Below are 25074 nucleotides of genomic sequence, written 5' to 3' on the forward strand. Positions count from 1 at the left end.
GTCTGATGGTCATGTTTTGATGCTCATCGTATGAGAGGAATTGTTGATATCAGGTATAAATATGAGATGATGCCTCTTGGTATTGAAGGGGAAAAAGCAAATGGTTATCGAGATTTGAGCGCCGAGATACAGGGATCTTTTGTGATCTGATGAGGAGATGGGGTTTTCGGAAAGAATGCAACCTACGACACTCGGCATGCAGTACAACCTGTGCCTGGTTTGCTCTTATCGTACAGCGCGTTTGTCGCTCGTCAGCGCTTGACATGTCAGCAGTAAAAGTAAAACTGGGAACAGCCGAGGCATTAACGTACGCTGCAACACTCACTGCTAAGAAGAGTTCAGATCATCTCTCGTTCGAGGCAACGCCCAACCATCATGCCATAGTTAGTAATACTTGTTTCACCGGGTCTGACGTTTGAACACTCAATCCTGAAGCATGTGTGACAACAAACATGGTCTATTCGCCAACATTTCGGCACTGGAAACTGGAGCTTTCCGGGCGGAAGCCTTTGAACTCATTCTTGATATGCACCCCGCAACAACATTGCGGGGAGAAATAGCTAAGCACGGCACTACCCATCCCCAGATCAAGAGACAGATACCCGATAAATACTATTTCTTAGCCTTGTCTCAACTTGTGGGGGTTCGTTCTTGTTTGAGAAGTTGAATGATAGGGCAGGCGCCGTGATTGGTTCGTGATGGCTACGAGGTCTAGGCATGACGGAGGTTGAACCACTTGGGGCAATCGTGAGGCGGACGCCTGAGCTGACGCGATATCCGCCTCAGAACCAACGAGTCGCAAAACAACAAACTGCCATTTAACTATTTGGCTATGAAGTGATCTTGAGCTTCATTCCGTGGTCTTTGGACAATTACGGTTGCACTTCAATCAGCCCATTGCGAGTACGAAGAGCGTCGTAGCTCTCTTGGCAGCGTCATGAGTCAATCGTACCACTCTCCACTCGGATCTTCTTCATGCAATTGGGGCTTGTGCCTGACAGTTACCAATTACTGCCATGACCCCAATCATATTGAACGTCTCTTTTCATTGACTACGAAAGTTTTATACTTTCCCCAGGCCAGCCCATCTACAGTGTGAAAGCATACTCAGTTCCGCACTGCCACTTCTCAGCCAACAATCTTGTTTCACTACCACTCAAAGTACCCTCGTGCTGAATATCATGCTCCCTCGCCTTCTCGAGCTTCTTGTTCCTCCGAGCAAGAAAGAATCTCAGAATAGTCGCCATAGCAATGCAAAGACCACTGAACGCTACGTTTGCGACGTTTGCTTGCCAATATCGTGGCCCTTGAGAGGAAGGGTAGAAGTACGATGCGTAGATAGATGCGAGATTGGATCCAGCATTAACCACGGCGTATGAGATGGCGCGCTTTGTCGATGGACGTGGTAAAGACGAAGATACCCAAGACAAGATGCAACCAAAGGATCCGTAGACTGACATCATCATGAAGGTCGAGATGTATCGAGCAGCCGTGTTGAGAGTCACAGCTGAGATGATGAACCCAATGCTACAAAATATCTGCGGCCAAACAACATGCAGCCATCGCTCGTTCACACGATCGCTATGCCAAGAGTTCGTGATACCCAGTGCTGCGGCAAACACATAAGGCGGCGCAGAGAGCAGAAGAGTGATAGTCGAGCTATAACCCAGCGTCTTGACAATAGTAGGAAAGAAGTTGGTAAAGGCTGCTGCTGTGTTGAGACCAAGCTGCATGATCCAGATCATGTAAAGCGCTGGATCAGTGAAGGCCATTTTAGCACCCTCCCAAGCTGATACATCAGCTCTGTCATCTTCCTTGCTGGCATCTTCGGCCATACGAAGAACTGCGATGCAGCGCTCTTCACCGCTGAGCCAGGCTGTTGTTGCTGGGTAGTCTGGGACGACAAAGTATGTCACGATGGCTGCGGGATAAGTGGCACACCCTTCGATGATGACTAGACGGAACTTAGTCGAGTTATAGAACACTGGAGAGGGGGACATACAGAGCCATCGCCAGTTGGCTAAGCCGGCCTTACCATCCATGCCAGCCATGATGGCACTTCCGAGAAGACCGCCAAATGCACCAGCCATCTGACCAGCTGCATACAGAACTGAGATACGAACTGCGAGTTCTTTCTTGGTATACCATGAACTAAACAAGAACAAAGCACCAGCTGTTCCAGTCAGACAAATTCTTATCATCGAAAAGAGTGAGTAACTTACGAAAGAACGGTGCCTCTACAAATCCAAGGATGAATCTCAAAGCTATCATTCCATGATAACTTTGCACAGCACCGGTGCAAGCACTAACAGTGGCCCAGCAGACCATGATACAAGGCTACCAATCCAAGTTAGCATTGTGAAATAACGTGCCTACCAAACACTTGACTCGGAAACATACCAAAAAGATCGACGGTCGCATCTTGTTTAGGATCATGTTAGTGGGTACCTGAGTCAGGATGTAACCCACAAAAAAGATGCTGATGACGGTATTGTACTGCTCGGCCACAAGACCGATGTCTTCTTCGAAATTACCGAGACGGGCGGTAGCGATGTTGTTGCGGTCGAGATAGTTGAGGATGTCTTTCATAGCGAGGTATTAGTCTTTGCTGGTATGATAAATGCAGCGAGCACTTACAGAGAAGCATCATTAGTGGCATCATTCGCTTATCGATTCTTCGAACGAGGGCTTTTTCTTTGATGTCGCGATTCTCGATATTGGCTGTTTCTCCACCGAGAGTCTCCAAATGGAGCTCCTCGCCTGTCTCTTTGACATCAGCCATGATGACAGACAATTCTGTTAATAAATTGATCACAAAATTACACTGATCAACAACGAAATTTGAGAGACCTTTTCAGGCGTATTTATTAACCCCATCAGCCTGCCCAGACCAAGCATCGCATTTCTTGCCGAGAACTCCACGACCAGAACCTGGGGTACGGGGGAGATAGTCTGGGGAAACCAAGACGAGCGGGGAAATAAACCTTGCAACGTAACCCCATGAATCATGTAGATCTTCAACTTGAACCAATCCAAGAACATTCCGAGCCGTTATCCGATGAGTGAGATGTGCTAGGAGGGACGTTTGTTGTGTGTAGCCGAGCCGAGGAGATGAGCGAGTTGTATTGGTGATGGTCATGTAGTAGTGGCGACATCCGACCTGCATGGGAGGAGATACTGGAAGGAAGATGCGGGGAATATGGAGAGCTCGGAGCGAAGATCGATAATGGCCCCAGATTATTGATTCTGTTCTTGTGTTTGTATCATTTATATACCTGCTTTGACAAAAGTGCCGGGGGATCTCTTGAGAACCATACCCCAACCTTCAGACATTGTCTCTTCAGATCTCATTATGCCTTCAGCCGAAAATCCCATAGTCCTCCATATTGGCGACCCAATCAAGTACAACCACGATCTCTACAAGAAGCTTGAGTCAAAATTCACCATCATCCGCCCCTCGGCGGAAGAACGCCAACGCGGTGCTTTCCTCGAAGCTCTTCACCAGAAGAAATGGGGCGATTTTCAGGCTGTCATGCGACCCTTTTGGATCACAGGTGGTGAAATGGGACGCTGGGACAAAGAACTAATTCCACTCTTGCCCAAGTCCATGAAGGTTTACGCATCAGCTGGTGCTGGATATGACTGGGCTGACGTTGACATCATGGCCGAAAACCGTATCCTTTATTGTAATGGAGCAGCTGCTTCGACTGAGGCTGTTTCTGACATGGCGCTTTACCATATCATTTCTGTGTTTAGGAATATGCAGTGGAGTAATATGGCTGCGAGAGGCAGTGAAGAGGAGTTTCGAGATGCACATGCTCATACGCAACTCACGGCATCCAACCCTCGCGGCCACACTCTGGGGATAATTGGTCTTGGCAACATTGGATACCAGATTGCTCTCAAGACTCATAAGGCTCTTGGTATGCGCATTGCATATTACGACCCCTTCCCCAAACCGCCAGAGCAAGAAGCAGCTATCGAAGCAACAAACTACCCCAAGCTGGAAGACATGCTTGCCATCGCCGACTGTATCGTCATAGCTGCCCCCGGTGCAGGTGGAAACAAGATTCTTGGCCGGGAGGAGATATCTAAGATGAAGAAAGGATCACGACTTGTTAACGTTGCACGCGGGAGTTTGGTAGACGAAGAAGCTGTGGCTGACGCCATGGATTCTGGACACTTGTTTGCAGTGGGCTTGGACGTTTTTGAGGATGAGCCGAGACCGAATCAGAGGTTGCAGAAGATGAGGAATGCAACTTTGACGTGCCATACTGCTGGCGGTGCACTTGATACGTCGATTGGGTTTGAGAGATTGGCTATGGAGAATGTTATGGCTGTGTTGGAGGGGAAGGATGCTATTACGCCGGTGAACAAGCACCTGTTCAAGTAGACTGAATAGGAGTGGGGGTCAATTCAGACTACAACTGCTCCTCAGCTTAGTCCTTCTTCTCCATCCAAGGAACGCAAGCCTCGTAAATAGCTTTGAAACCAGGATACACAGCACAACGCTGGAAGATCCCATCATCAATAGTCCTTGCTGATTGGAGTGAAGCAGCGATGAAGAAGTCAGTGTAACTCGGCTTCTCACCCAACAAGAATGGCCCTTTGTCCCTGTTCGTCAACATCAAATCACTCAGCTCCCGCATCTTATCCGCAACACCTTGCCAGGTCTTCTCCTCTTTCTCTGGGTCCATCAAATCTTCCAGCTTACATCCCATTCGAGCTTCATTCTTGGCGCGAAAATACTGTTGAGATCGTGATGAGAGGATGAGGTTTTCGCGTGGCGTGACGGAGATGCGGAATGCAGGACCGACCGCACCGCGAGCTTTGGTTTCAATCTCGCGACCGAGCTCAGAAGTCAGAGGGAGTGGAGGGTTAGGGTAGGTTGATTCGAGGAAATCGGCGATGGCGGGCGAGTCCATGATGTATTTGCCGGTGGGGACATGGTGGATTGTTGGGACTGTGTAACCGGGAGAGCCTGAGCTGGAATCATGGGAGTCCAGGCCTCTGGTCCTCGTTAGTCGGCTTGTCATACCAATAGAAGTGAAGAGGATATTGAGTAAGAGATCGGATAACTCACAGTTCCTTTAGCGTTGGCTCAATATCAGGGAACTCAAGGAATATGGTCTTATAAGGAATGCCCTTGTAGTTGAGCATCAAGCGGATCTTCCAAACGACGGGAGAGAAGCATGTGTTCTTGATACATGCAAGATCGTATAAGATAATCTCGGGCTGCATTTCATTGGCCATTGTGTTGTATTTGATTCTGAATGCAAAGTTGAAGATAATTTGTGAAGGAAATTGAGAGATGACGTTGCATAAAAGATGTTGGGAGGATAGTTGCCTGGAGCTCGTCCGTGCTATAATTAGTAGCATTTCTGCTGATAAATGCGGTAACACCGTAATACGTCCAAACGAACCAGTCAAATTTGTCATTTCATCCCGTGCCAGCCGAGTCTAAGCTTGATAAGGAATAGCTATTAAATTGAGTAAATCGATAACGAAGCCATAAACAAGTCTCGAGTTTCAAAGACGCTGGACGCAGAACGCAGCATAGTCATCGCTCTCACTAATAGAGCAACTTCTATTGAATTTCAAGGCTCTTCGTCAACACTATGAGCTTTGGACAATATGTATATTTGGCTATCTATACAAGGCTTAAATACGGAGTAATAGAGCAATGATGCAGAAATGATTTCAAGTTCAAAGTCAGAACCATCCAGAATTTAGTTCATCCACCGCTCAAGCCACTTGAGAATCGCATCAGGGTGACGCTGAAAGTGCAAATATCCGTCCCATCTTCGAGTCGTTCCATTAATCCATAAAAGCTCCTTATCCTCAGCAGGGATAGCATCGAAGACATCCTGAACATCAGACCAGTGAGTAGCAAGATCATTGCGAACCTGGAACATGTACGTCGGGATGTTGACATTCCTAGCCGAAGGAATAGGAGAGTACTTCGAGGTGAAGGGAAGTGCGCCAGTAGACCATATCGTCAAGTTCTTTGAGATAGTCAAGGTCGATACCAGCTGTTTGAAGGGTAACTTTGCTGCTCATATTGGCTGAGATCGGCTGGGGAAAGACAATGGTCCGGATGTCTTTAAATTCTTCAGGGTGTGTGCCCATGGCGAAGAAAGTAGCGCTACCACCCATGTATTGGGGGAATAGGCCGATGGTCATGTCCTTGGTGTCCTTGCGTTTGCGGATATAGCGAAGAGCACCGATGACATCGTAAGATTCATAGCGTCCACCAGAGTAAAGCACGTTGTTGCCCCTACCACTCATGCCATAGTTTCGGAAGTCATGAGTAAGCACGTTATATCCAGCGTCATGAAGAATCTTGTAGTCGGGGATGAAGTTGACGTCGAAGTTGTTACCCAAGGGAGCAGTCAACGTGTTCCATGGTTCAGTATGAGATGGAAGACCGGCCCTGTTAAATAGCCTAGGATGGTTCATGATTATAATCTTGTCCGATCCATTGCATGGGAAGAACCATCCTTCAAGAGGCACACCGTCCTCGGATGGAAACGTGACGGTTTCGTACTTGAGATTCAGCTCGTCGGGGCGATGGTAGAGAGGTGCTTCAGGCCAAATCCGGAAGCCATCGGCAATTTCTTCGAGGAATTCCATGATTTCGAGCTCAGCCATGTTAATGGGGGGGCTGCTCTGGGCTGTACTCTGTTAGTATCGGGGTTCTCGAGATAGATAAAATGAACACTGAGCCTTACCTTGCACCAGAGACAGTATCGCCGTAGCAGCGATGGAGAAAACGTTTCGACGCATGTTGGATACAATGAGAAAGGCGAAAGATTGTGAAGAGTTTGTGTTAAACTCTGTAGTTTCGAATCGTAGCGATAGACTCTAAAGGCATTTATACAAGTCTTAAGTCCCAGTATAGCAAATACATTGTACATTTGATTCGTCGATATATCAAGGCCGTGCAGAGGCTCAGCTCCGCGGATAGCAAGCTGACAGCTGCTCATCCCTACGGAGATGTTCACGGAGATCATCGCCAAGACCAATATTACACGACTCAGGCAGGATCGTCACATACTAACAGGGATCGAGAGTAAGTATAAGCAGGCTAATATTGCTCTATCTATAAATAACAATAAAAAAGACTATATGACACTATTTTAGAGTACAGGTATCAAGCGCTCTCTCTTACAACTTCGCCTTAGGACCACTGCCGTTCTTACGGAACAGCACATCTGACTCAGGATAAGGATCGAACACAATGTCGTTAACAGGGTTGACCTCCGAAGCACGATGGAACAAGTCCTCGTAAACCTTGCCGTCAGAGCGACCAAGGGCGCTGTCAAGTTGCCAATCAGGGAATGACCAAGCATCAACAAGTCTGACGGCGTGAGGTCGGATCTCGTCGAGCAGTGAGAGAGTTCGCTTTGTGCGGGCGAGCTGGATTTGGCGAACAGTTGTAGCGGCACTGGTGAAGAACTCGGATGCGGAGCTCTGGAGGTTATGCAGAGCGAAGAGCTCAAAGAGCTTGTGCATGATGGCGAGGGTATTGGGGTCAAGGGACTTCTTGGTGGCTTCGTCTTGCAGAGCTTCGTGGAAGTTCTTGACGACTTGGTACTGAGCGTACGCGGTAGAGAGACGCCAGAAGTCAATGAGGAGGCTGTTCCAGGATTGCTTCTCCTCATCTCGGTGCTTGAGTGCCTCGAAGGTCAGGAAAGAGACACGCCATGCGAAAGCATCAACGAGGTCTTGATCGCTGTCGAGAACGTCGAAAGCAGCACCGATGTCCTGTCGGCGAATGAACTCCTTGAAGATACGAGAGATACCGTTATCAGGAGCCTTGCCTGCGAGAACAGCGCGGGCAGACTTGAGGAGATATCGGGCGACTTGCTGGGTAAGCATATAGTTGTCACCCTCCCATGTGACGGTAGGAAGATAGTCAGCGTACCAGCTGCCAATGCCAGAGAAAGCGGAGTAGCCATGACCACCGCAAGCGCGACGGCAGACTTCCAGGCCTTCAGCAGCGGTGGTGGAGGCAAAGGCCTTGAGGGAGCAGGAGATAGCGTGCAGATCGGCAAGGTGATCACTGCCGGGGCTGAGCTCCTCAGGACCAGGCTTGCGCTTGGCGTCGCCAGCATCGCGACGTTGAGCCATGCGCTTCTGGTTGGCGTTGTAGAGGTTGATCATAGCGCGACCAGTGAAGAAAAGCGCGTATGAAGAAGCGAGAAGAGGGAGAAGACGGTGCTGAACCATTGTGTAGTTGAGGACCTGGTTCTCACCAGTCTCGCTAGCATCAGCATCACGGTCCTGGAACTGTCGGCGAACGGCGCAGTATCGTGTAGCGATGGTGACACCACGAGCAAGAACGGATCCAGACTGGAAGACGATGGATGATCGGATGAATGTCAAGGTTCCGTAGATAAGGGCTGGGTTCGAAGGACGGATGTACTTTCCGGTCTCGGGATCAACGCCAGAGAAGCGGTTCAGCATGTTGACGTGAGGAATCTTGACGTTGTTGAAGAGCAGGAAGCCGTTATCCATGGTGTTGTAACCGAACTTGGGGCCGATATCTCCAACGTGGATATCAGGAAGAGGCTCATGGGTCTTCATGTCGCGAATAGGAACGACGAAAGGATGAGGACCGTAGGGCTTGCCGTTGAGGATAAGCTGTGCAACGACGACAGCGTGGTTGGCAGCCTTGCCCAGGGAACCGATCCACCACTTTGAAGCTGTGAGATGAGGCGAGTGAATAGTAAAGGTCTTGTCCTCAGGGTTCCAGGTAGCAGTAGTCTCCAGACCGCGAACGTTGGAACCATGGCCCAATTCAGTCTGAGCATAGCATCCAATGATCTCATAGTTTCTCGCCCTCTCAAGGAAAAGCTTGTGCTGCGCCGGTGTACCCTGCTCCTCAAGCGTCTTCAAGAACATAGTGGCATGAAGACCATAAGGCGTAGGCTCGCTGATCAGGTCATTGGCAGCATGATGCTCCTCATCATTCCAGTTATGCTTGACAGATAACCGTCTCAAAGCCTTAGCTCTAGCAAGCGCAGCCTCAAGTCTATCTGTTCGACCCCTGAAGTAGTTCTGCTCCTTGTCAAAAACAGGATCAGCCTGGAGAATCTTGAGAATCTTATCATTTCTCTCAAGGACTTCTTTTGTGAAGAGGAAAGTAGAGAGCTGGTCAACGTTGATGTCAGAGTTGGCGCGCTCTTGGGCCAGAAGCTCTGAACCCTGGGGGCCGGAGGGCTTGAGGGCCTTGACCCAGTCTGGATTTGGCGGAGGCATTGTTGGAGAGGTTTTGTGAATGTGCTTTACCCCGGATTTTGTTGAGGAGAGGAGAAAGGTTGATGATGGAATGTTTAGATTAAGGGGAGTTTGAACTTTATGGGGCGTCGCTCGGTCCAAGCGATGTCGGAAAATCGATGAGGCTAAGACTTGGATACCTCGGCTCTTTTAAAAAGTGGATCATGACGACGACGCTATTAGAGGGTGCCTCGGTATTTCGGTCGCTGATACATGATGAAAGAAGTCATGATAATGTGCAATATTATACTTTGGTAGTCTGAAGTACATAAGATTTCTTTGTAACAGTTTTTTTTTTACAGTTTCCGACACTCCTGTGCTTGAACTGTGCCGCTATCTTGTCTCCAAAAGATGGTCAACAATGACGCCAAAGACGGCATAAGCTCCGACGGACTTTTCGCATCTTTATTATTCCTGATCCGATCAGATAAGATAACAAGCCGAGGTTCTGCATGGGGTCCGGGGTACTCCAGATGATAGATGGGGTTCGATCTGACTTACTCGTGACAGAAAATGGCAGGTGATCAGACCATGACTCTTTAGCTCAACGCTCTGCATGAGTCCGTTCAACGCCTGAGATATTTTTCGCTGTTCTAGACTATCACGCAAGAGATGGAGAAATTATTTTCCGTGCGGTCAAGAACATGGCCTTGCCCCTGACTCCGCGGCAAGGACAGCTCTATAGGGTAAGTTAAAGCTGCATGCTTGGCTCATGGGTCAACATCAGCATTGATCTGATGCAGCAAACTCAACACAATACTCGGCTTGAAATAATTCAGTGTTTTTGAAATATTTAGCTGAACAACTTTCTTTGAGTTTTTTTTTTTTTTTTTGAATAGGTTACTTTATTTTTCATCTTCTTTTATCTCTAGCCTGTTGTTTCTAATGTCAGTAGTTGTGTTGCTGAGAAGCCGTTTGAGAGACTCGTAAGCCTTTCTTTTGTGGCTTGTGGCTGAAAGCTTGTACCTACTACGAAGGACGTAAAAACCAAGCTACATGTTAAGCATGAGTGACAGTAAAGAGTATATTGCCTACATGTGTTCATTTGTATTCTTTATTTTTGTGTTAGGGTTGAAGCTTTTTTAACCCCTTAGCCGTATTACCTCATCACAGAACGTGAAACCCTTTCCCATGAAGGTGATAAACATTGCTCTGCTTAGATGTCTTGGGATTATTCTATACTTTGTACTCCGTAGTTTCAAAGCAACCGCTTTAGAGAGCTGAGCTGGTATGATTTACGACTTGCATCAGTGGCTCAAGTGAACGACAATGAAACAGGAAATGAAATAGCGAGAGTGAGAGACGCGTAAAATTACATCACAACGTTGCATATCAAGGATGACGTAGCGGCGCAGCGTTGTTACTGTTTCCAGACATCCTTTCTTCCATTGATTGACACCACGCATTCCGCGGGCGGACCAATCTCTAATAAGCTTTCGTATAAATAAATCGAAGGACGTGACAGCCATGATGTGCTACATGGGTCGCCCCACTTGGTGAACTTACCGACTTACGAGCACAGCCTTGCAGGGATATCCAGACGAAGGAGAAGAATCATTTCTTCTTCCACGTCGACGAGAGAAACTTTGTGATACCGTTAATTAAAGTTAAACGTCAAATATACCCCAAGAGATGACGTACAAGCCCAATTGCCGACGGTGAACTGACGCTCCGGCTCAGTGCAATACGACTCCGGGTCCGAGTCGGAGGTCAAAGTTCCAACGTCGAGGGCGTTGTGCCGAATTCCCGGGAGCTGCACCAGCAAACATGATTCTAACGTACCTAGTGTGAGCTGCTTGAAACAGAAACCTCCGAAAATACTCGTTTAGACAGCGTTGTCTCAGCTGAGGCTCAAGTACCTTTTCAAAAAACTCCCTGATGTTATTCTGTTGCCTCGAATCCTTCCAGCACCGTTGACGCGTCCCGCAAACTCAATAATCACCAACGCCAAAAAAGCCACCTCCATGCCCCCTATCCCATCACATAAACCGTGCCGTGCTTACGCTTCTCAAAAGGCGCAGTCGTATAACCGTAGCGCCAAAATGGCACTATCGTGACATGAAAAAACCCGCGGCGTTGTCAGGTCCTTAGGTCCAGAACGTGTCTCGACCATGTTCTCGATCGCTTCCATTGGTGGAAGCGTATACTTCTCCACCGAAACTAACCTCGTCGGGTAGCACCCGAAAAAGGTGCCTAACCACTTCGGAAATCCCTTGAAACTCGGTAGCGTTGTTGAGATGGTGGTGGTTATAATTATTACCCCGTTGGACCCCTCTTTTTCGTTCCTCGGATTTGAGAACTGTAGACACTACGTACGAGGGATATCATGGAGTCGAGGCTTACTTACAATGATGCGAGTTCGTCGGAGGAGATTATCGTGAGGAGACATCCTCCCAGGGTCATTTTTGTGCGACACATGAGGACCAATTGGCTCAAGTATGCCACGGGTTTATTGCTCATACTGTAAGTTATTCGCGAACATTTTCAGGGTCCTTGCTCATGGGTCTGCAGGTCGATCAGCCAGTTAATCTACATCACCCGCCTCGGTACGGGAATGGTCCGTATACCAAACGATCCCTACGATTTACGGTTCGGTCACCTCAGTCACGACAGTCCTGAAATCTGGGACGATAACCATCAATCATTCCTCCGAAGCGCTCGTCCTGTACCGATCCACTCGCATAATGACTACACACGGCATATCCCACTGTTTGAAGCCCTCGGCTCTGGGTGTATCAGCATCGAAGCTGATGTTCATCTACGACATGACAACCTTTTTGTTGCGCACTCGCGATTGAACATGAATCCCCACCGAACGTTACAGGGATTGTACCTGAAGCCCCTCCAGCGCATGTTGGAAGCGCGGAACGCGGGAGTGAAGAATGATGACTGGCAGGGCTTTTTCGAAATGGCACCCAAACAAACCGTCACGCTCCTCGTTGATCTCAAAACAGCTGGCCCGGAAACATTCGATGTGTTAAACGCCCAGCTCCAGCCTCTAAGAGACCTCGGCTACTTGACATATTGGAACGGCACAGAGAGAATCATCCGACCTCTCACTGTAGTCGGAACTGGAAACACCCCCTTCGAGTCCGTTCTAGCCATGAACTCTACACATCGAGATATTTTTTGGGACGCCAAGCTCGAGCGTCTCGTCTCAATGGACGATGACTTCTCAACAAACCCTCCCACATACAAATTCAACCGCTCCAACTCATACTTTGCCTCAACGAGATTCGAGAACGCTATTCTGTACAGGTCAAACTTCCAGCGCATACTGGACACCCCGCCATCAAGAGAACTTGACATGGCGTTAACGCAGATTGAGCAAGCCAAGGCTCGTGGCCTATTGGCAAGGTACTGGGATACTCCTTCAAAACCACCGAATGTGAGGGATATTGCCTGGAGGGTGTTGATAGACAACGGCATCGGAATCCTCAACATGGATGATATGGGGCTTGTGAGGGGGAGGGCTAGAGGCTGGGGTGCTTTGGGTCGTGATTATCTCTGACGTAGCGAAATGTTTTATACCATGTTATGATAGATTATACATCGAGTTTCTGATTTTTAAGCCGTTGATCAACTTGATCCATCATGTCTACATCTGCCACCTTCGATTCAACGCTGGTCACCTGCCCCTGCCGACTCCGTGCATGCTTTGGACTAGCTACCCCAGACCAATGAACAGGAGCATAATTGTGATTGGCAGACAACACTTAACAGCTGCCGAAACCGTAATCCTGGTGTCATCCGTGCTTGGCTGCGCCACGGCCGAACGCCTTTCCGCGGAGCCCTTGTCCGGCCGTCAGCATGAATGACTGTCAGCAATCTTACGATTTTTCAACATACTCCACTGCCAACATCTTCCAATACTTCGTTCCTTTCGAGAAGCAATATCTTGCACGTATCATACAAATGCCTCAGAGTCATTTAGAAATTTTCAACCCTGGGACTGACGTTGTAGGCCTGCCCTCGTTCACACAGTTCTCATCACTCCCAGCAGAGATACGAGTCTCAATATGGACATGGTCTCTACGACATCAAAGAATCATCAAAATCTTCCTCAGGTTACACGCCAGCCTCTGTGTAAATCGTACTAGGAAGGGCATTCACTCTCCTTCGCTAAAACCCGGGGAGGATGGTCCACCCTACTATCCGGTTGTTGACGGCCGCCAACTCCTCAGCAAGCTTCTCAGAGTCAATGCAGAATCCAGACAGGTAGCGCTGTCGTTTCATAGGGTTCATCTCCCCTGTTGGTTGACGGTCGGAGAATCCAAACATCGCCTCACCCCCTGGACTTCCGGAACGGTCCATTATAATCCTGAATATGATTTTTTCCATATAAAGCAAGACACAAAGGCTATAATTGACTTTGTCTGCGACTTGAAGACAAAGTATGATCCGCGTAATATCGGACTCAGAAACCTTGCCCTCGGCCGCGATCAGCTGGGAGGACGTCCAACCGGTCTTGACGCAATAGGGCCATTAGAAATTACAGCCGCAAAAGTGAGAACCTTCAAGGAAATTATCAGTGAGCTCAATGAAGTTTGGTTGGTCTCTATCCAGGAATGCACTCGGCAGATGATTGGCGATGAAACTGGATGGCCAACAATCCACAAGAGGTTCCTCGACAGATCATTTCCCATTCATGCCACACCACACAGCTTCGATCGTATTGGGCCTGATCCTCGTACTATCGAAAACTGTCTAAGCCATCTTCACGTCCACGATCCAAAGCGTTTATATGATTCATGGCTTCAAGTTCTCGAAAGGATAGGAGTAAAACCATGTGAAGAACGATACCGTCTGTTGCTCGCTTTTCGTCCTGGTCACAACATATGTAAGCTCAGGGATGCTGAGGATTGGTTGCAGCGGGAAGAAAGTAGATGGACAGCAAAGCCTGACAGTAGGAGGCCTTCCTATGAACAAGAAATAGAGAGTGTTGCAGCTTCGGAAACCCCAGAAATTCGAGATGAAGATCTCAGCAAGGCTGTGAGGCCGGCTTTTGGATTTTGGCTTTTTCCTGTCGATGCATTCTCCGATGAGAACGAATCTGCAGAGCCACAGGATACGAGTGATTCTTTTGATGTTAGAAAGCATCGGCCTGAGCTGGTGCTCCTCAGGCTGAATGGAGGGGAGACGGATCGGAATGTGTCGAGAGAGGTTGAGGCTCACCATAGTCTCGCCTTTGAACCTCGGTTACGAGGACTACCGATGCGAAAGAAAATAACATCAAATGTCGGGAGAGTTAGACATCCTCGTCCGTCGTATACTACCGAAGACGTGAGTCAAGAGTCATGATGTTGGAACTCAAGCTTATAGTCTATTCATACGCCATTTTAATGTCTAAACCCGTCTTTCTTCCCTGATAAATCCCCATAACCTTTTCAAATTTTGGTCTTGATCCCAAACCAGTTTCCCGCTAGGACGGCGCGCGATGCAAACAAGCAACCCAGGCCTAGAGCTAGAACTCCCATAAGGAAGCCGCTGAGAGCTTGAGTTCCCATCTTCTCTATCATTGTGCCGCTACTTGGGATTGCGATGAGTAGAGAGAAGCTAATGACGAAATTCATGGTCCCTGAGCTAATTAGCGAAGTGATATCTCGAGGAAGCTGAGGGTCATACCGTAATATCGTCCGTAATCTTTTGGTTCACATGTCTTGCCGACACAGACTAAAACTGTTAGTGATGGTTTTATCATTGGAAATGATTCAAATGAATCTTACCTGGTGTTATAGATAAGAAACCCCCAGAACAAAAACCCCAGATGCCTGTGAAGACGTACAACACGACACTGTTGTCGCCAAAGGGGACAAATAGTGTCCCCATGAAGACCAACGTCAAAGCCATCATAAATATCAAAACATTATAATGGCCTAGCTTATCACCAACCAAGCCGGGAATAACACGACCGAAAGCCGAAGCACCGCCGATGATTGAAACCAGAGTGTAGCCAGTTTCGGCTGTCAAGCCAGCCTGAATTGCAAAAGTCGGCAACAGGCCACCAATTCCATAAAGAACAAACTGCGTGGCAAAGAACATAACACAGACCAGCGTGAAAGCCACAGAACGGAAGGCAGAGAAGTTGAGAAGAGAGAGGCCGCCTTTCTTCGCTATCGGCATGTTGACGAGCTTGACAAGTCGACGGTAAGGAATGAAGCAGATTGTTCCAAGTGTGAAGATGCCAAGGATGACGAAGCCCAGCACTCTCATCGACCAGCTCCAACCCAACTTTGGGAGCAGTGATCGAAGCATGATCGGAAAGATCACTGTTCCTGTCGATGAGCCGGTGAGGGCTATTCCGATAGCGAAGCCACGTTTTCGAGAAAAGAGTTTCGCGACCACTGCTACGGGGATAGTTCCAGCAATAGCAGTTGATAGTCCACCAAAGATTCCAAAACAGAGCATGAAGTGCCAGTATTGACTGCACTCAGCCAGCAGAACAAACATGATGACGATGCCGCCTCCCCCAACAATACTCATAGCCAAAGGACCGCGCTGGTCAAGGAACGAACCGACTTGAATGGCGACAAGCATTGACACAAACATATACATGCCAGGGATCCAGCCAATATCACCAGCTGAATAATCGGAAAGCTGATTTAGCTCTAGGTAAGATTGGAACGTTCCGACAGACTGCATCATGCCTGGGCGACGTCAACGACGGGTGATAGGGCCGAAGTGGCGTTGTACTGACCATATGTGGGCATCAGGAACAAAAAGCTGCCAAAGACACATATCCAAGCTGCGAAACTCTTCTCAATATCTACAACCGCTGATTCGTTGTCCTCGACAGAGGGCGCATTCGTTGTGGCGGTCTGTGGCTCACTAGCCGCCGCTTCGGCAGTCTTTTCCGGTGAAGACATCGTTACTTGCCTTTACTACATCAACAGCTACAGTGTAGCTCTCAATGTAGAAAATCTTGACGATATAACCTGATGTTGCCAAAAACGAATTGATGTTGAGCCTGAAAAAAATGACTGATGTCGGCTACGCGACCCGACGCCGGGTATCGCACCCCAGAATGTGATTAACCCAAAAGGTGCATCAAAATCGCAGGTCTCCGCGATCGAACTCCACTTTGGCAGATTCATAATCGGAGATTACAAATGCATTTCTGGGCAAGGTAACCGTTTCTGTCATAGGAGGGCGTTCTTTCCGCGGACTCCATGTACGTGCGTTGTCAGAGTGGTTGTAAGAGCGGTAGTTACAAGCGGTAATCAGAGACAAAAGTTGAGTACCTCTATCATATTATTCATATTGTATTATTTTGTTAAGTCTATAGCCTTTTTACAAAAATGCACCAGACCACTACAAGACACCTTCATCACTTCCGCTTGTCCCCAGCGGAATGGCTGCTGCAAAATATGGCCAGCCTAATATAAGCACTTACTTGCCAAGCTCCAGTACCCCCGATGGACCAATGCTAAGCTTGACCCCAGGCTTAGTAGCCCAAATGACATCCGGATGAGCGATATACAACCATGGCGGATTTTCATGCACTCTCTTCAGAGCCTCCGCATACGCCTTATTCCTATCATCTGCCTTTGCCGCTATCCTCGCCTTTGCAAACAACCTCTGAAACTCATCATCATGGTACCCCAGCCACCACGTGCCGTGCGATTCGCTCGATACCTTGTCGTCTAACACTCGAAAGGTCGTGTTCGGCGTCGAGTCGAAGCAAGCAAGGTCGCCAATGTTCTTCCGCAGCCCTATCGACCGCGCGTACTCAGGACGATTAGTCTCGACCTCGACGTCTACTTTGAACCCGATGGCCTCTAGAGATCTCTTGACAAACTCGGTTATCTTGATAGAATGCTCAGGCATCCATTCTGGCGTGCGTAGACGAAGAGGCTTGCTCAGATCGAGGTGCTTGATGAGCTCTTTGGCTCGTTCGGGGTCATAAGGGATGGGACTTAGGTTTGCTTCCTTGAAACCAAGATGGTGAGGACTGACGACGGTTGCAGCTGGCGTAGCAAGGCCCAAGTAGACTTTGTCCACCAGAGCTTGGTTATCAATGGCGAGATTGGCAGCGAGGCGCACCTGCGGTGAAGAGAAGACTCCCTCTGGGCAATTGAGGTAGTAGATGACGGACAAGGTGCTTGAAACTCTTCCCCACCGTAGCGAAGATTGGAAGTCAACAAGATTCAGATCGTCAATGCGTTCCAAATTCAAGGCCGCATCCACTTGTCCGCTTTGCAAAAGCTTCAACCTCTCTTCACCACTGCGAGCCGCCGTAGCGACGATTTTCCGTGACCAAGCTGGATGCTGAGCAGGATCTATCAGCTCTAGTGTTGCAGAGCCAATATCGTCTTGACGCTTAAAGTCGACAACGCGATATGGACCTGTGCCGAGGATTGGTTTTCCATTCGCGTCAATTCTCGACGGCCAAAAGTCATTGAGGACGTTGAGAAGATCTGCGAATGGCTCTTGATGCTGGATCTTGACTACTTTGGCGTCCTCGGCGGTGAATGTTGTATTGGCGAAATAACGGCTGTAGCTCCAAGCCATGCCAAAATAATCGTGTGAGTCAAGAAAACCCTTGATGTATTCGACAATGAGGGGGGCGTCACAAGGTTTCCCATCGTGAAAGACGGCTCCATCTCGAATGTGAAAGAACCAAGTTCGTCGATCGTTCGAAACGTCCCATTTGTCGAAGAGCCCTGGTAGTACCTCGCCATCTGGCTGCCATCGAATCAATGGTTCCAAGACTAAGCTTTTGAGAGCGAGGACACTGTTGTCGTCGGTCACCTGCGTGGGCAGACGAAAGTCGACGTTTTCAAGAACGACGCGGAGAAAATCAGACATTTTGGCTATATTTTGTGATTGTGATTCATAGCTGGCTCAACTCGTCATGTCTTCTTATCAACATCAACTGCTCCAGTTCAATGGTTTCTAAATGTGGACGCCGCCCCACGTCTTGGATGACACCATAGCGGATTGTAATGGCATTGGTCGGGAGAAATCGAGGAGCAAGTTCATAGAAATACCTTTTTTTCTGACAGCTTCCCATACTGATCCGATGTACTCTTATGTCGCGTTGGCATTTTGGTACTAGCCTGTTGTCGCATCCTCAGACTATTATTGCGCCATCAGCTTATCACGCTCTTCTCAGAAAGCTATCAGCACTTCGCCTAAATCTATAGTGCGATTACAGAGGATACTGTTCCCGTGCTCGGTGTAATTCTACTTTGGGGGTGCGATCTAGGGGAATTAGATCCGTACTGGATAGAAATAGTTGACTTTTCTTGACTAAGTTGTTGCACCCTATCGGGCAATTTCGTGTTCATCATCAGTCATGTTTATATAACTGCGAGATTATCTCTGGACAATGATAAACAGAGACCAAGCGTACAGCAAAAATGGCACATCCGATTGAGACCCACAGTCACAGTGACGCTGAGTTCGCGACAAAACCTAGCCTCGACGCCAAAGCCAATCCTGTATTGGACACAGAGGTCATCGACCATGGTGTTGACCCCGATGCAAAGTCGAGTTCCAAATGGCGACGCATTGCTGGTTTCTTTTGGGACTCGATCGACGGGGATCCTAAGTACCGCGCATATGTAAGACGTTTAGATCTGATCTTCTTGCAAGTAGCGTCACACCCTGCATTAGCGGGAGGCTCAGCTAACGGCGCCTAGTCCCACGGTGTTGCTTGGCTACTTCATCAAATACTTAGACCAGACCAATTACAGTGAGTTCTCGAGCAAAGTAACTGAACTTGATTTCTAGGCCACGGCTGACGGTCCTGTAGGTAACGCCTTTGTCAGTGGCATGCAAGAAGATCTCGATCTTTACGGCAATGAGCGCAACTGGCTTGGCACATGGTTTAGTCTAGGCATCATGGTCGGTACTATCCCGGCCCAAATGCTACAGTTGAGCCATATTCGCCCTTCCATCTTGATTCCTACTTGTGAGATATGCTGGTCGGCGTTGGTCATTGGCATGGGCTTTACCCATAGTATTAAAGTGGTAAGATATTATTCCCCATTTCTCAAGGCTTACTGACTGATACACTAAAAGATGTACGTTCTGCGTTTCTTCATCGGCTTGTTCGAATCATGCGCTTTTCCTGGATACATCGCCATGCTCGGCAGTTGGTATGGTCCTAATGAGCTGACAAAGCGTCTGGCCATTCTTCTTGAGGTTGAGTCTATCGCTAGCATGTTTAGCGGATATCTTCAGGCTGGTTTATACAGCAGTATGAATGGACGCCATGGCCTCGCTGGTTGGAGGTGGCTGTTCATTATGGACGGAGTAATCTCAGTTCCTGTGGCCATCTGGGGTTTGTTTGGACTGCCTGATCATCCACATAACACGAGAGCCTTTTACTGGACAAAAGAAGTGAGTAAAACTTCCAGGCAAGTCTGACAAGTAAGCTTACCGTTTTCCTAGCATATCAAGTATGGCCAGGAGCGAATTGCCAAGTTTGGTGTCAAAGAGCAGATCAAGCTGAATTGGGCCGAGATTAAGCGAATTTACACGGGTTGGAAAATCTGGATGTTTGTCATCCCATACACGTAAGGAACAATCCCAATATTTTCTATACCGCTGGCTCATACTTCACAGCATGGTCGCTGCCTGCCACACGGCTACAAGTTACTTCAACCTCTGGCTGAAGGCAGAGGGATACAGCGTGCAAAAGATCAACTACTTACCAACTGGTGGAAATGCGCTCGCCATCGTTGTAACGGTGGCCTGGGGCATGATAGCGGACCGAACCAGGCAGTACTACTGGCTGATTGCGTCCCTGACGCTTCTGATGATCGTGGCAAATATTCTTCTCTCAGTCTGGGACATCCCCAAGTCCGCTCTCATGTTCGCTTACTACATCTCCTACGCCGGCTCAGCATGTACTCCTGTGCTCATTGTAAGTTATGTTGTCTTGTTTTCAGGCTCACAGCTAATGCATAAAACAGAGCTGGACATACGGTTTGAATGCTGCTGATACCAACACGAGGCAGCTTTTGGTGGCTACGGCTAATCTTGTGTCGTACGCTTGGGTCCTCTGGGTACCATGTAAGTATTTGAAAGACATAAGAAAGGGCTACGACAGAACTAACTTCCCCGCAGTGGTCCTGTTTCCGACATACGATGCGCCAAAATACAAGTACGGCTATCAGATTTTGATATTGTTTGGTGGAATTGCCATTCTGAGTATCACGGCGATGAGGTATCTCTATAGCCGAAAGAAGTAGTCTCAGAGCTCAGATTCTCTTAGCTTGAGAGGTGGATATTCTGGCGCAGGCGAAAGCAGGATGAGTCAAATGACATCGGCGTAGTTATAAATTTCTGTAGTAGAGTGAAGACGACAAGGGTCGGATAGAAGAGGAAACATGTTGGTCCATAATGGAAGGGCTGGGTTTTGTATATAGGCAAGTACGAGACTGGAACGAATGATTGGGACAGTTATATTCACCATGTTACGAAATTCAGATGGCCGCTGGAAGACTTTGTGATATTGTTAGACTGGAAAATTCACCGCTATTCGCTATCTTGCACAGACGGTCCTACCTCTTACAGTTGAACAATAAACGACCTCTCCCATAGAGCCCGCGCCGTCAATGACATGCATATGGTACAAAATGACGTGCTCGTATGTTGTGGATACCAGAAATCGTATTTCAGTTCAATTCGCTTTTACAACCTTCGTCTTGATCCAGTTCATGCAGTAATTGCCACAACTAGAGGTTTCAACTTTATTCAGCACATCAAGTCAAGCACCAAGATCAAGAAGAAAGAGCCTCAGAACATGGAAGCTTGGTCTTCGCTCAAACGGAATGGTGTGGAGTTGGGTCAAAAGACGCTTTTCACCACCGTCAAGGATGATAGAGTTTCCCTATCTGAAGGATACATCCCACTACTTGTGAACCTCACCGTTGAAGACAAGGCAGCCAAAGGTTTGCGGAAGCACAAAGGTGGCAATACGAGAGAGGAGGCAGTCTACGTCTCTGCGTTCGAAGCCGTAAGAGACAATCAGTTCTTACTTCTCACTGGCAAAAGTGGTTCAGGAAAGACGACATTTGCAGAGTACCTGGTATTTGGACATGCCACTGGTATCTTCCAGAAGGACAGGGACGCTATTCTTCGGAATGAAGGCGGCGAGAGACGAAAAGAGATATTGAGTGGGCTGAGAACGCTGCCATTGCTCGTCACAATCATCAATACGCAAGACCTTGCAGATGTTGATGGAAAGCTGCCGGAGATTCTTGAATCTTGGGATAGCAGAAAAAAGGAAAGCGAAGATGAGGAACTGCTTTTGATACTGGATGGTATCGAAAGCGCAGGGCCCGAAGGTATGACGCATCTCGCATCTATAGCCAGCGCTATTACTCCAAGGCCGCTCGTTAGGCTGCTCGTCCTGGGGACAGACGATGATAGCCAAGACTGGACCCTGCCAAGCGGCTTCTCAAAGCTCGAGCTACTACCGCTCCTGGCCATTCAAAGACACGAGCTCGCTCGAAAGCTGTGTCTGGACACAACATTTGGTTCTGGAAACGCCGCTTCGAGACCAGCTATATTTGCCTTATCCCTAGTAGCCGGACGTGTTGGGGATACAAGCGAATCAGCATTGGATGCTTGGCTAGATCATGGGTTTTCATCGCTCGAGACGCGCCAAGTTCTTTTACAAACTGCGCGGGAGGAATGGACAGATCAGCGGCACAGTCAGCTCAATCTCCTGGCAAAGACGACTCAAAAATGGCCATTCGTCTCGTGTGCCGCAGTTCAAGTACTCTTGGTGGCTGCGCAGCTACAAACGGCAACTTTGCAGGAGATACTGAAGGTTTTTGACCAAGATGCCAAGTCGGCAATGCCCATTGTTCGAAGTCTTTTGCATCGGTTTGCAGAGGGAGAAAAGCAGGAGAAGTTGATACATGAACTTCTAAACCGGCATGAGTCTGACCTTAGTGGCGAGAAGGCTCAATATGCTGCACTTATCGCCTGCGGGTTCACAGACCCAGAAAATATACCACTTGTCACCCAAGTCGTCGATCTTCTACTGAAGGTGATCATGCTTGGAACCCTCCCTGTATCTCATCGGGTCAAAGCCGGTCGCTACCTCTCCTTGTTTGGAGATCCACGCGATCTGCTAGGCTTGGTTGAAATCCCAGAAGGCACAAGCCTTTTTGGGTCGTCCAACCATCCGAATTCCAGTCCTCCTCATGAAATTCATCTTGGTTCATTCAAAATTGGCGCGTTTCCAGTTGTGAACCGAGACTATGGAGACTTTGTGCAGCAGACAGGTCGTACTTGGCTGAGCCAAGATGGCTATGATCCCTTTTTGCGGAACACACCGGCAACAGATCTCACATGGCATGACGCCAGGGCATACTGTCAATGGCTCACTCCGAAATGGAGGGAAACGAGTAAAATAAAACCCAACGAAACCGTACAACTACCTTCGGAGCCCCAGTGGGAGAGAGCATCAAGAGGAGATCAGCGCGAGTCACAGACAGGGCAGAACATCTATCCATGGGGCACCAATTTCGCTACGAGTCTATCAAACTGCGAAGAACTAGCGCTGAACAATAAATGTGCCGTCGGTCTATTTCCCCAGTCCTGCTCACCATTTGGCTGCTACGACATGACAGGCCAAGTATGGGAATGGTGCACAACATTATGGGGAACCGAGATGGCGTCTCCAACGTTTGAATACCCGTGGAAAAGTCCAGACGGTCGTGAGGATCTCGAAGCAGACGATGCAATCCGGAGAGTTTTGCGAGGAGGGTGCTTTTCGAGTGGTCAAGCCAAGGCGACGTGCACTTATCGCGGGAGTCTTGAGCCGACTGGGTTTTGGAGGGGCAATGGGTTCCGTATCGTAGTCGTTTCTGAGTATGATAGATAGCGCTAGAGAAGAGATATGAGTCAGGTTGCGGTGTAATAATCGATGGGTCTGATGACACCATCGCCTTGATCCCCACCAACCTAGAAGGATAAATAGCCCGCACTAATCGCAACGTAAGACATATCGCTGCATCAAAAAGAAAAAAGAAAATAGCCGTAATTATGCCGATCCTTAATGATGTTCAGTTGTCGAGTCCCGAGGACCTAGTTCCTCTTGCCAGGAGTGACGAGCCAATTTATGTCATTCTCACCAGTTCCAACGATGAGGAAACCGGTGCACCGTGGTGCTCCGACGTTCGAGCTGCCTTACCATTCCTGAAAGAGACATTTGATAAGCCGGAAGGGCCCAAGGCTATTTACGAGAGCGTTGGTCCCCGGCCTGGGTGGGTGACTATTCTAGTCAGTATGGAGAGTGTTGGCTGACAAGTCCACAGGTGGAAGAAGCCGGATAACCCACACAAGCTCACGTGGAACATATCAGCTATTCCAACTGTAATTAGGTTCGAACTTCGAGATGGAAAGACAGAGGAGACGGGTAGGCTTACAGAGGTTGAGGTTTATGAGGAGGGGAAATTACAGAACTTCGTGTTGAAGTCTGTGTAGACAAGTAGCGAAGGGAGATTTGACAGACAACGCTGTTATTTGAAGTACAAACGAATGCTGGTTTATAGGAGACATGCAGGATGAATATGATAAAGGTGCAAGTTCTACAAATTATTGGAATTCCCTTCCTGCAATCTATACCATTATTTATCCGTAATTCTATACCCTGTTGATGATACACCCCGTCTTGATATGTAGGAACCTTATCGACTTATACATACTTCTTTGTTTGTTGATCACACCAATCCCAAAAATCCGCCGCAATTCCACTGCCACCGTCCTCTTTCGTCTTCAAGCTCTGGACAAGATCCTTCCGAGGGCTCGGGTGCCATCTTCCCCAAGGAATACCATACCTACCACCGTCCTCAAGCTTGATCTCTGTGCTAACACCAGCCCAGAGCTCCGAATAAGCTCCTCGTTTAGGTGGGTGCAAGAAGACTTTGTTCGGTACCCTGAGATGCCACGGCACGCGGTCCCAGATATTCGTCGAGAGGTTGCCTGGGTTCTGGCATATGCAAATGATTCCATCTGATCGCACACGCCGGTCAAATTCAGAGGCGAGGAACCAGTTTCCCGTCTTTGAAATGGTGTAGTTATGTGTTGGGTCTTTTGATTGTTTGCCAGGAGTAAGCTCAGCCAGCGGAATACCTCCAGGCGGCGCCATCATGTCCATTACACCCGAGCCTGTGAAGATAACCCTTGTCGAAGGTCCAGGGTTACTGCTTGCAGTTTGCTTTAGGACAGGGAGTAGGAGTTTGGTGAGAAGGAATGGCGCCAAGCAATTTATTCCCATTTGTGGCTCGTATCCTTGGGCAGTAACTTCATTAGACGGTGCGGCGCTAATGCCCGCGTTATTCCATAACACGTCGAGACGGGACTCCTGCGCTAAGAAGGCAGAGGCACAGGCTGCCACGGAAGTAAGATCATTGAGATCAATGTGAAGAGTTTTCAGGACACCGATACTCTCTGGGTGTGTGGCCTTGATGGTCTCGATAGTCCTTTGTGCTTTGGCGGAGGACCGGGCAGGGAGATAAACTGTGCCTCCTTTGGAGTACAGCATATTGACTAGCTCTAGACCGACGCCATTAGTTCCACCCGTCACCATGAAGACTCTGCCTTCTAGTGAAGGAACATTGTATTCGGTGAAAGTAGGCTTTGGTGGGAATAGTTGCGTCCAGGCAGCTTGCATGATGATAGGTTAAGAGATAGTGACAGAACGTCGAGTTTAAGTAAAATGATGCTGGAAATGTGTCTTCTCTAATACTTTCTTGCGGGGAGGAAATATTATTCTTCTTTTTATATATGAATATATTTCAGCTTATCAATCCAATGTTGTCGTTT

The 25074-nt window shown here is 48.3% G+C and overlaps 12 protein-coding genes across 12 annotated transcripts; 5 read left to right on the forward strand and 7 right to left on the reverse strand.

Moving 5' to 3' along the window:
* Positions 1–1056: 1056 nt before the first annotated feature.
* FOBCDRAFT_288250 (major facilitator superfamily domain-containing protein) lies at positions 1057–2788 on the reverse strand. Its single transcript, XM_059611722.1, has 5 exons — positions 2638–2788; positions 2401–2582; positions 2223–2337; positions 2036–2173; positions 1057–1984 (listed from the first exon to the last, which is right to left on the reverse strand). The coding sequence occupies exons 1-5, from the start codon at positions 2780–2782 to the stop codon at positions 1089–1091; spliced, it is 1476 nt and encodes a 491-aa protein (XP_059464143.1). The 5' UTR covers positions 2783–2788; the 3' UTR covers positions 1057–1088.
* A 505-nt stretch (positions 2789–3293) lies between these two features.
* On the forward strand, positions 3294–4416 carry FOBCDRAFT_288258 (uncharacterized protein). The gene has a single exon (XM_031173423.3). The coding sequence runs from the start codon at positions 3353–3355 to the stop codon at positions 4391–4393; it is 1041 nt and encodes a 346-aa protein (XP_031050208.2). The 5' UTR covers positions 3294–3352; the 3' UTR covers positions 4394–4416.
* FOBCDRAFT_15078 (uncharacterized protein) lies at positions 4417–5309 on the reverse strand. Its single transcript, XM_031173424.3, has 2 exons — positions 5084–5309; positions 4417–5010 (listed from the first exon to the last, which is right to left on the reverse strand). The coding sequence occupies exons 1-2, from the start codon at positions 5251–5253 to the stop codon at positions 4440–4442; spliced, it is 741 nt and encodes a 246-aa protein (XP_031050209.2). The 5' UTR covers positions 5254–5309; the 3' UTR covers positions 4417–4439.
* Positions 5310–5729: 420 nt separating this feature from the next.
* FOBCDRAFT_236822 (Alpha/Beta hydrolase protein) lies at positions 5730–6633 on the reverse strand (the record flags this gene model as incomplete). Its single annotated transcript, XM_059610107.1, has 2 exons — positions 5730–5960; positions 5992–6633. The coding sequence occupies 2 exons, from the start codon at positions 6631–6633 to the stop codon at positions 5730–5732; spliced, it is 873 nt and encodes a 290-aa protein (XP_059466749.1).
* Positions 6634–7073: 440 nt separating this feature from the next.
* FOBCDRAFT_214791 (acyl-CoA dehydrogenase/oxidase) lies at positions 7074–9374 on the reverse strand. Its single transcript, XM_059609392.1, has one exon. It carries the CDS (start codon positions 9262–9264, stop codon positions 7168–7170), a length of 2097 nt encoding a protein of 698 aa, XP_059466750.1. The 5' UTR covers positions 9265–9374; the 3' UTR covers positions 7074–7167.
* A 2150-nt stretch (positions 9375–11524) lies between these two features.
* Positions 11525–12865, forward strand: FOBCDRAFT_214793 (uncharacterized protein). The gene is made up of 2 exons (XM_059609393.1): positions 11525–11743; positions 11792–12865. Exons 1-2 carry the CDS (start codon positions 11609–11611, stop codon positions 12791–12793), a joined length of 1137 nt encoding a protein of 378 aa, XP_059466751.1. The 5' UTR covers positions 11525–11608; the 3' UTR covers positions 12794–12865.
* A 332-nt stretch (positions 12866–13197) lies between these two features.
* Positions 13198–14647, forward strand: FOBCDRAFT_176481 (uncharacterized protein; the record flags this gene model as incomplete). The annotated part of the gene is made up of 1 exon (XM_059608518.1): positions 13198–14647. One exon carries the CDS (start codon positions 13198–13200, stop codon positions 14581–14583), a length of 1386 nt encoding a protein of 461 aa, XP_059466752.1. The 3' UTR covers positions 14584–14647.
* Positions 14648–14669: 22 nt separating this feature from the next.
* Positions 14670–16148, reverse strand: FOBCDRAFT_176484 (major facilitator superfamily domain-containing protein; the record flags this gene model as incomplete). Its single annotated transcript, XM_031173428.2, has 4 exons — positions 14670–14860; positions 14908–14955; positions 15009–15929; positions 15980–16148. 4 exons carry the CDS (start codon positions 16146–16148, stop codon positions 14670–14672), a joined length of 1329 nt encoding a protein of 442 aa, XP_031050213.2.
* A 461-nt stretch (positions 16149–16609) lies between these two features.
* Positions 16610–18090, reverse strand: FOBCDRAFT_247969 (uncharacterized protein; the record flags this gene model as incomplete). The annotated part of the gene is made up of 2 exons (XM_031173430.3): positions 16610–16637; positions 16676–18090. 2 exons carry the CDS (start codon positions 18088–18090, stop codon positions 16610–16612), a joined length of 1443 nt encoding a protein of 480 aa, XP_031050215.3.
* A 554-nt stretch (positions 18091–18644) lies between these two features.
* On the forward strand, positions 18645–20483 carry FOBCDRAFT_269193 (major facilitator superfamily domain-containing protein; the record flags this gene model as incomplete). Its single annotated transcript, XM_059611428.1, has 8 exons — positions 18645–18848; positions 18901–18979; positions 19040–19257; positions 19309–19629; positions 19681–19805; positions 19855–20155; positions 20205–20304; positions 20359–20483. The coding sequence occupies 8 exons, from the start codon at positions 18645–18647 to the stop codon at positions 20481–20483; spliced, it is 1473 nt and encodes a 490-aa protein (XP_059466753.1).
* A 387-nt stretch (positions 20484–20870) lies between these two features.
* Positions 20871–23733, forward strand: FOBCDRAFT_236828 (uncharacterized protein; the record flags this gene model as incomplete). The annotated part of the gene is made up of 9 exons (XM_059610108.1): positions 20871–20881; positions 20914–20956; positions 20993–21322; positions 21353–22024; positions 22058–22105; positions 22136–22882; positions 22919–23104; positions 23317–23513; positions 23565–23733. 9 exons carry the CDS (start codon positions 20871–20873, stop codon positions 23731–23733), a joined length of 2403 nt encoding a protein of 800 aa, XP_059466754.1.
* A 104-nt stretch (positions 23734–23837) lies between these two features.
* On the reverse strand, positions 23838–24922 carry FOBCDRAFT_127797 (uncharacterized protein; the record flags this gene model as incomplete). The annotated part of the gene is made up of 2 exons (XM_059607831.1): positions 23838–23868; positions 23955–24922. The coding sequence occupies 2 exons, from the start codon at positions 24920–24922 to the stop codon at positions 23838–23840; spliced, it is 999 nt and encodes a 332-aa protein (XP_059466755.1).
* Positions 24923–25074: the final 152 nt, after the last annotated feature.

The sequence above is a fragment of the Fusarium oxysporum genome, chromosome II, assembly GCF_013085055.1.
Source record: "Fusarium oxysporum Fo47 chromosome II, complete sequence".
Classification (NCBI taxonomy): domain Eukaryota; kingdom Fungi; phylum Ascomycota; class Sordariomycetes; order Hypocreales; family Nectriaceae; genus Fusarium; species Fusarium oxysporum.

What these genes read in the sequence shown, in the direction of transcription:
- FOBCDRAFT_214791 (XM_059609392.1), bottom strand. Translation starts at nt 9,264, where the DNA reads ATGCCTCCGCCAAATCCAGACTGGGTCAAGGCCCTCAAGCCCTCCGGC.
- FOBCDRAFT_214793 (XM_059609393.1), top strand. Translation starts at nt 11,609, where the DNA reads ATGGAGTCGAGGCTTACTTACAATGATGCGAGTTCGTCGGAGGAGATT. An exon ending in CCACGGGTTTATTGCTCATA is followed by an intron (nt 11,744 to 11,791) that starts CTGTAAGTTATT and finishes TCATGGGTCTGC; the next exon opens with AGGTCGATCAGCCAGTTAAT.
- FOBCDRAFT_288258 (XM_031173423.3), top strand. Translation starts at nt 3,353, where the DNA reads ATGCCTTCAGCCGAAAATCCCATAGTCCTCCATATTGGCGACCCAATC.
- FOBCDRAFT_15078 (XM_031173424.3), bottom strand. Translation starts at nt 5,253, where the DNA reads ATGGCCAATGAAATGCAGCCCGAGATTATCTTATACGATCTTGCATGT. An exon ending in GAGCCAACGCTAAAGGAACT is followed by an intron (nt 5,011 to 5,083) that starts GTGAGTTATCCG and finishes AACGAGGACCAG; the next exon opens with AGGCCTGGACTCCCATGATT.
- FOBCDRAFT_288250 (XM_059611722.1), bottom strand. Translation starts at nt 2,782, where the DNA reads ATGGCTGATGTCAAAGAGACAGGCGAGGAGCTCCATTTGGAGACTCTC. An exon ending in GCCACTAATGATGCTTCTCT is followed by an intron (nt 2,583 to 2,637) that starts GTAAGTGCTCGC and finishes TCGCTATGAAAG; the next exon opens with ACATCCTCAACTATCTCGAC. An exon ending in TGCGACCGTCGATCTTTTTG is followed by an intron (nt 2,338 to 2,400) that starts GTATGTTTCCGA and finishes TTGGATTGGTAG; the next exon opens with CCTTGTATCATGGTCTGCTG.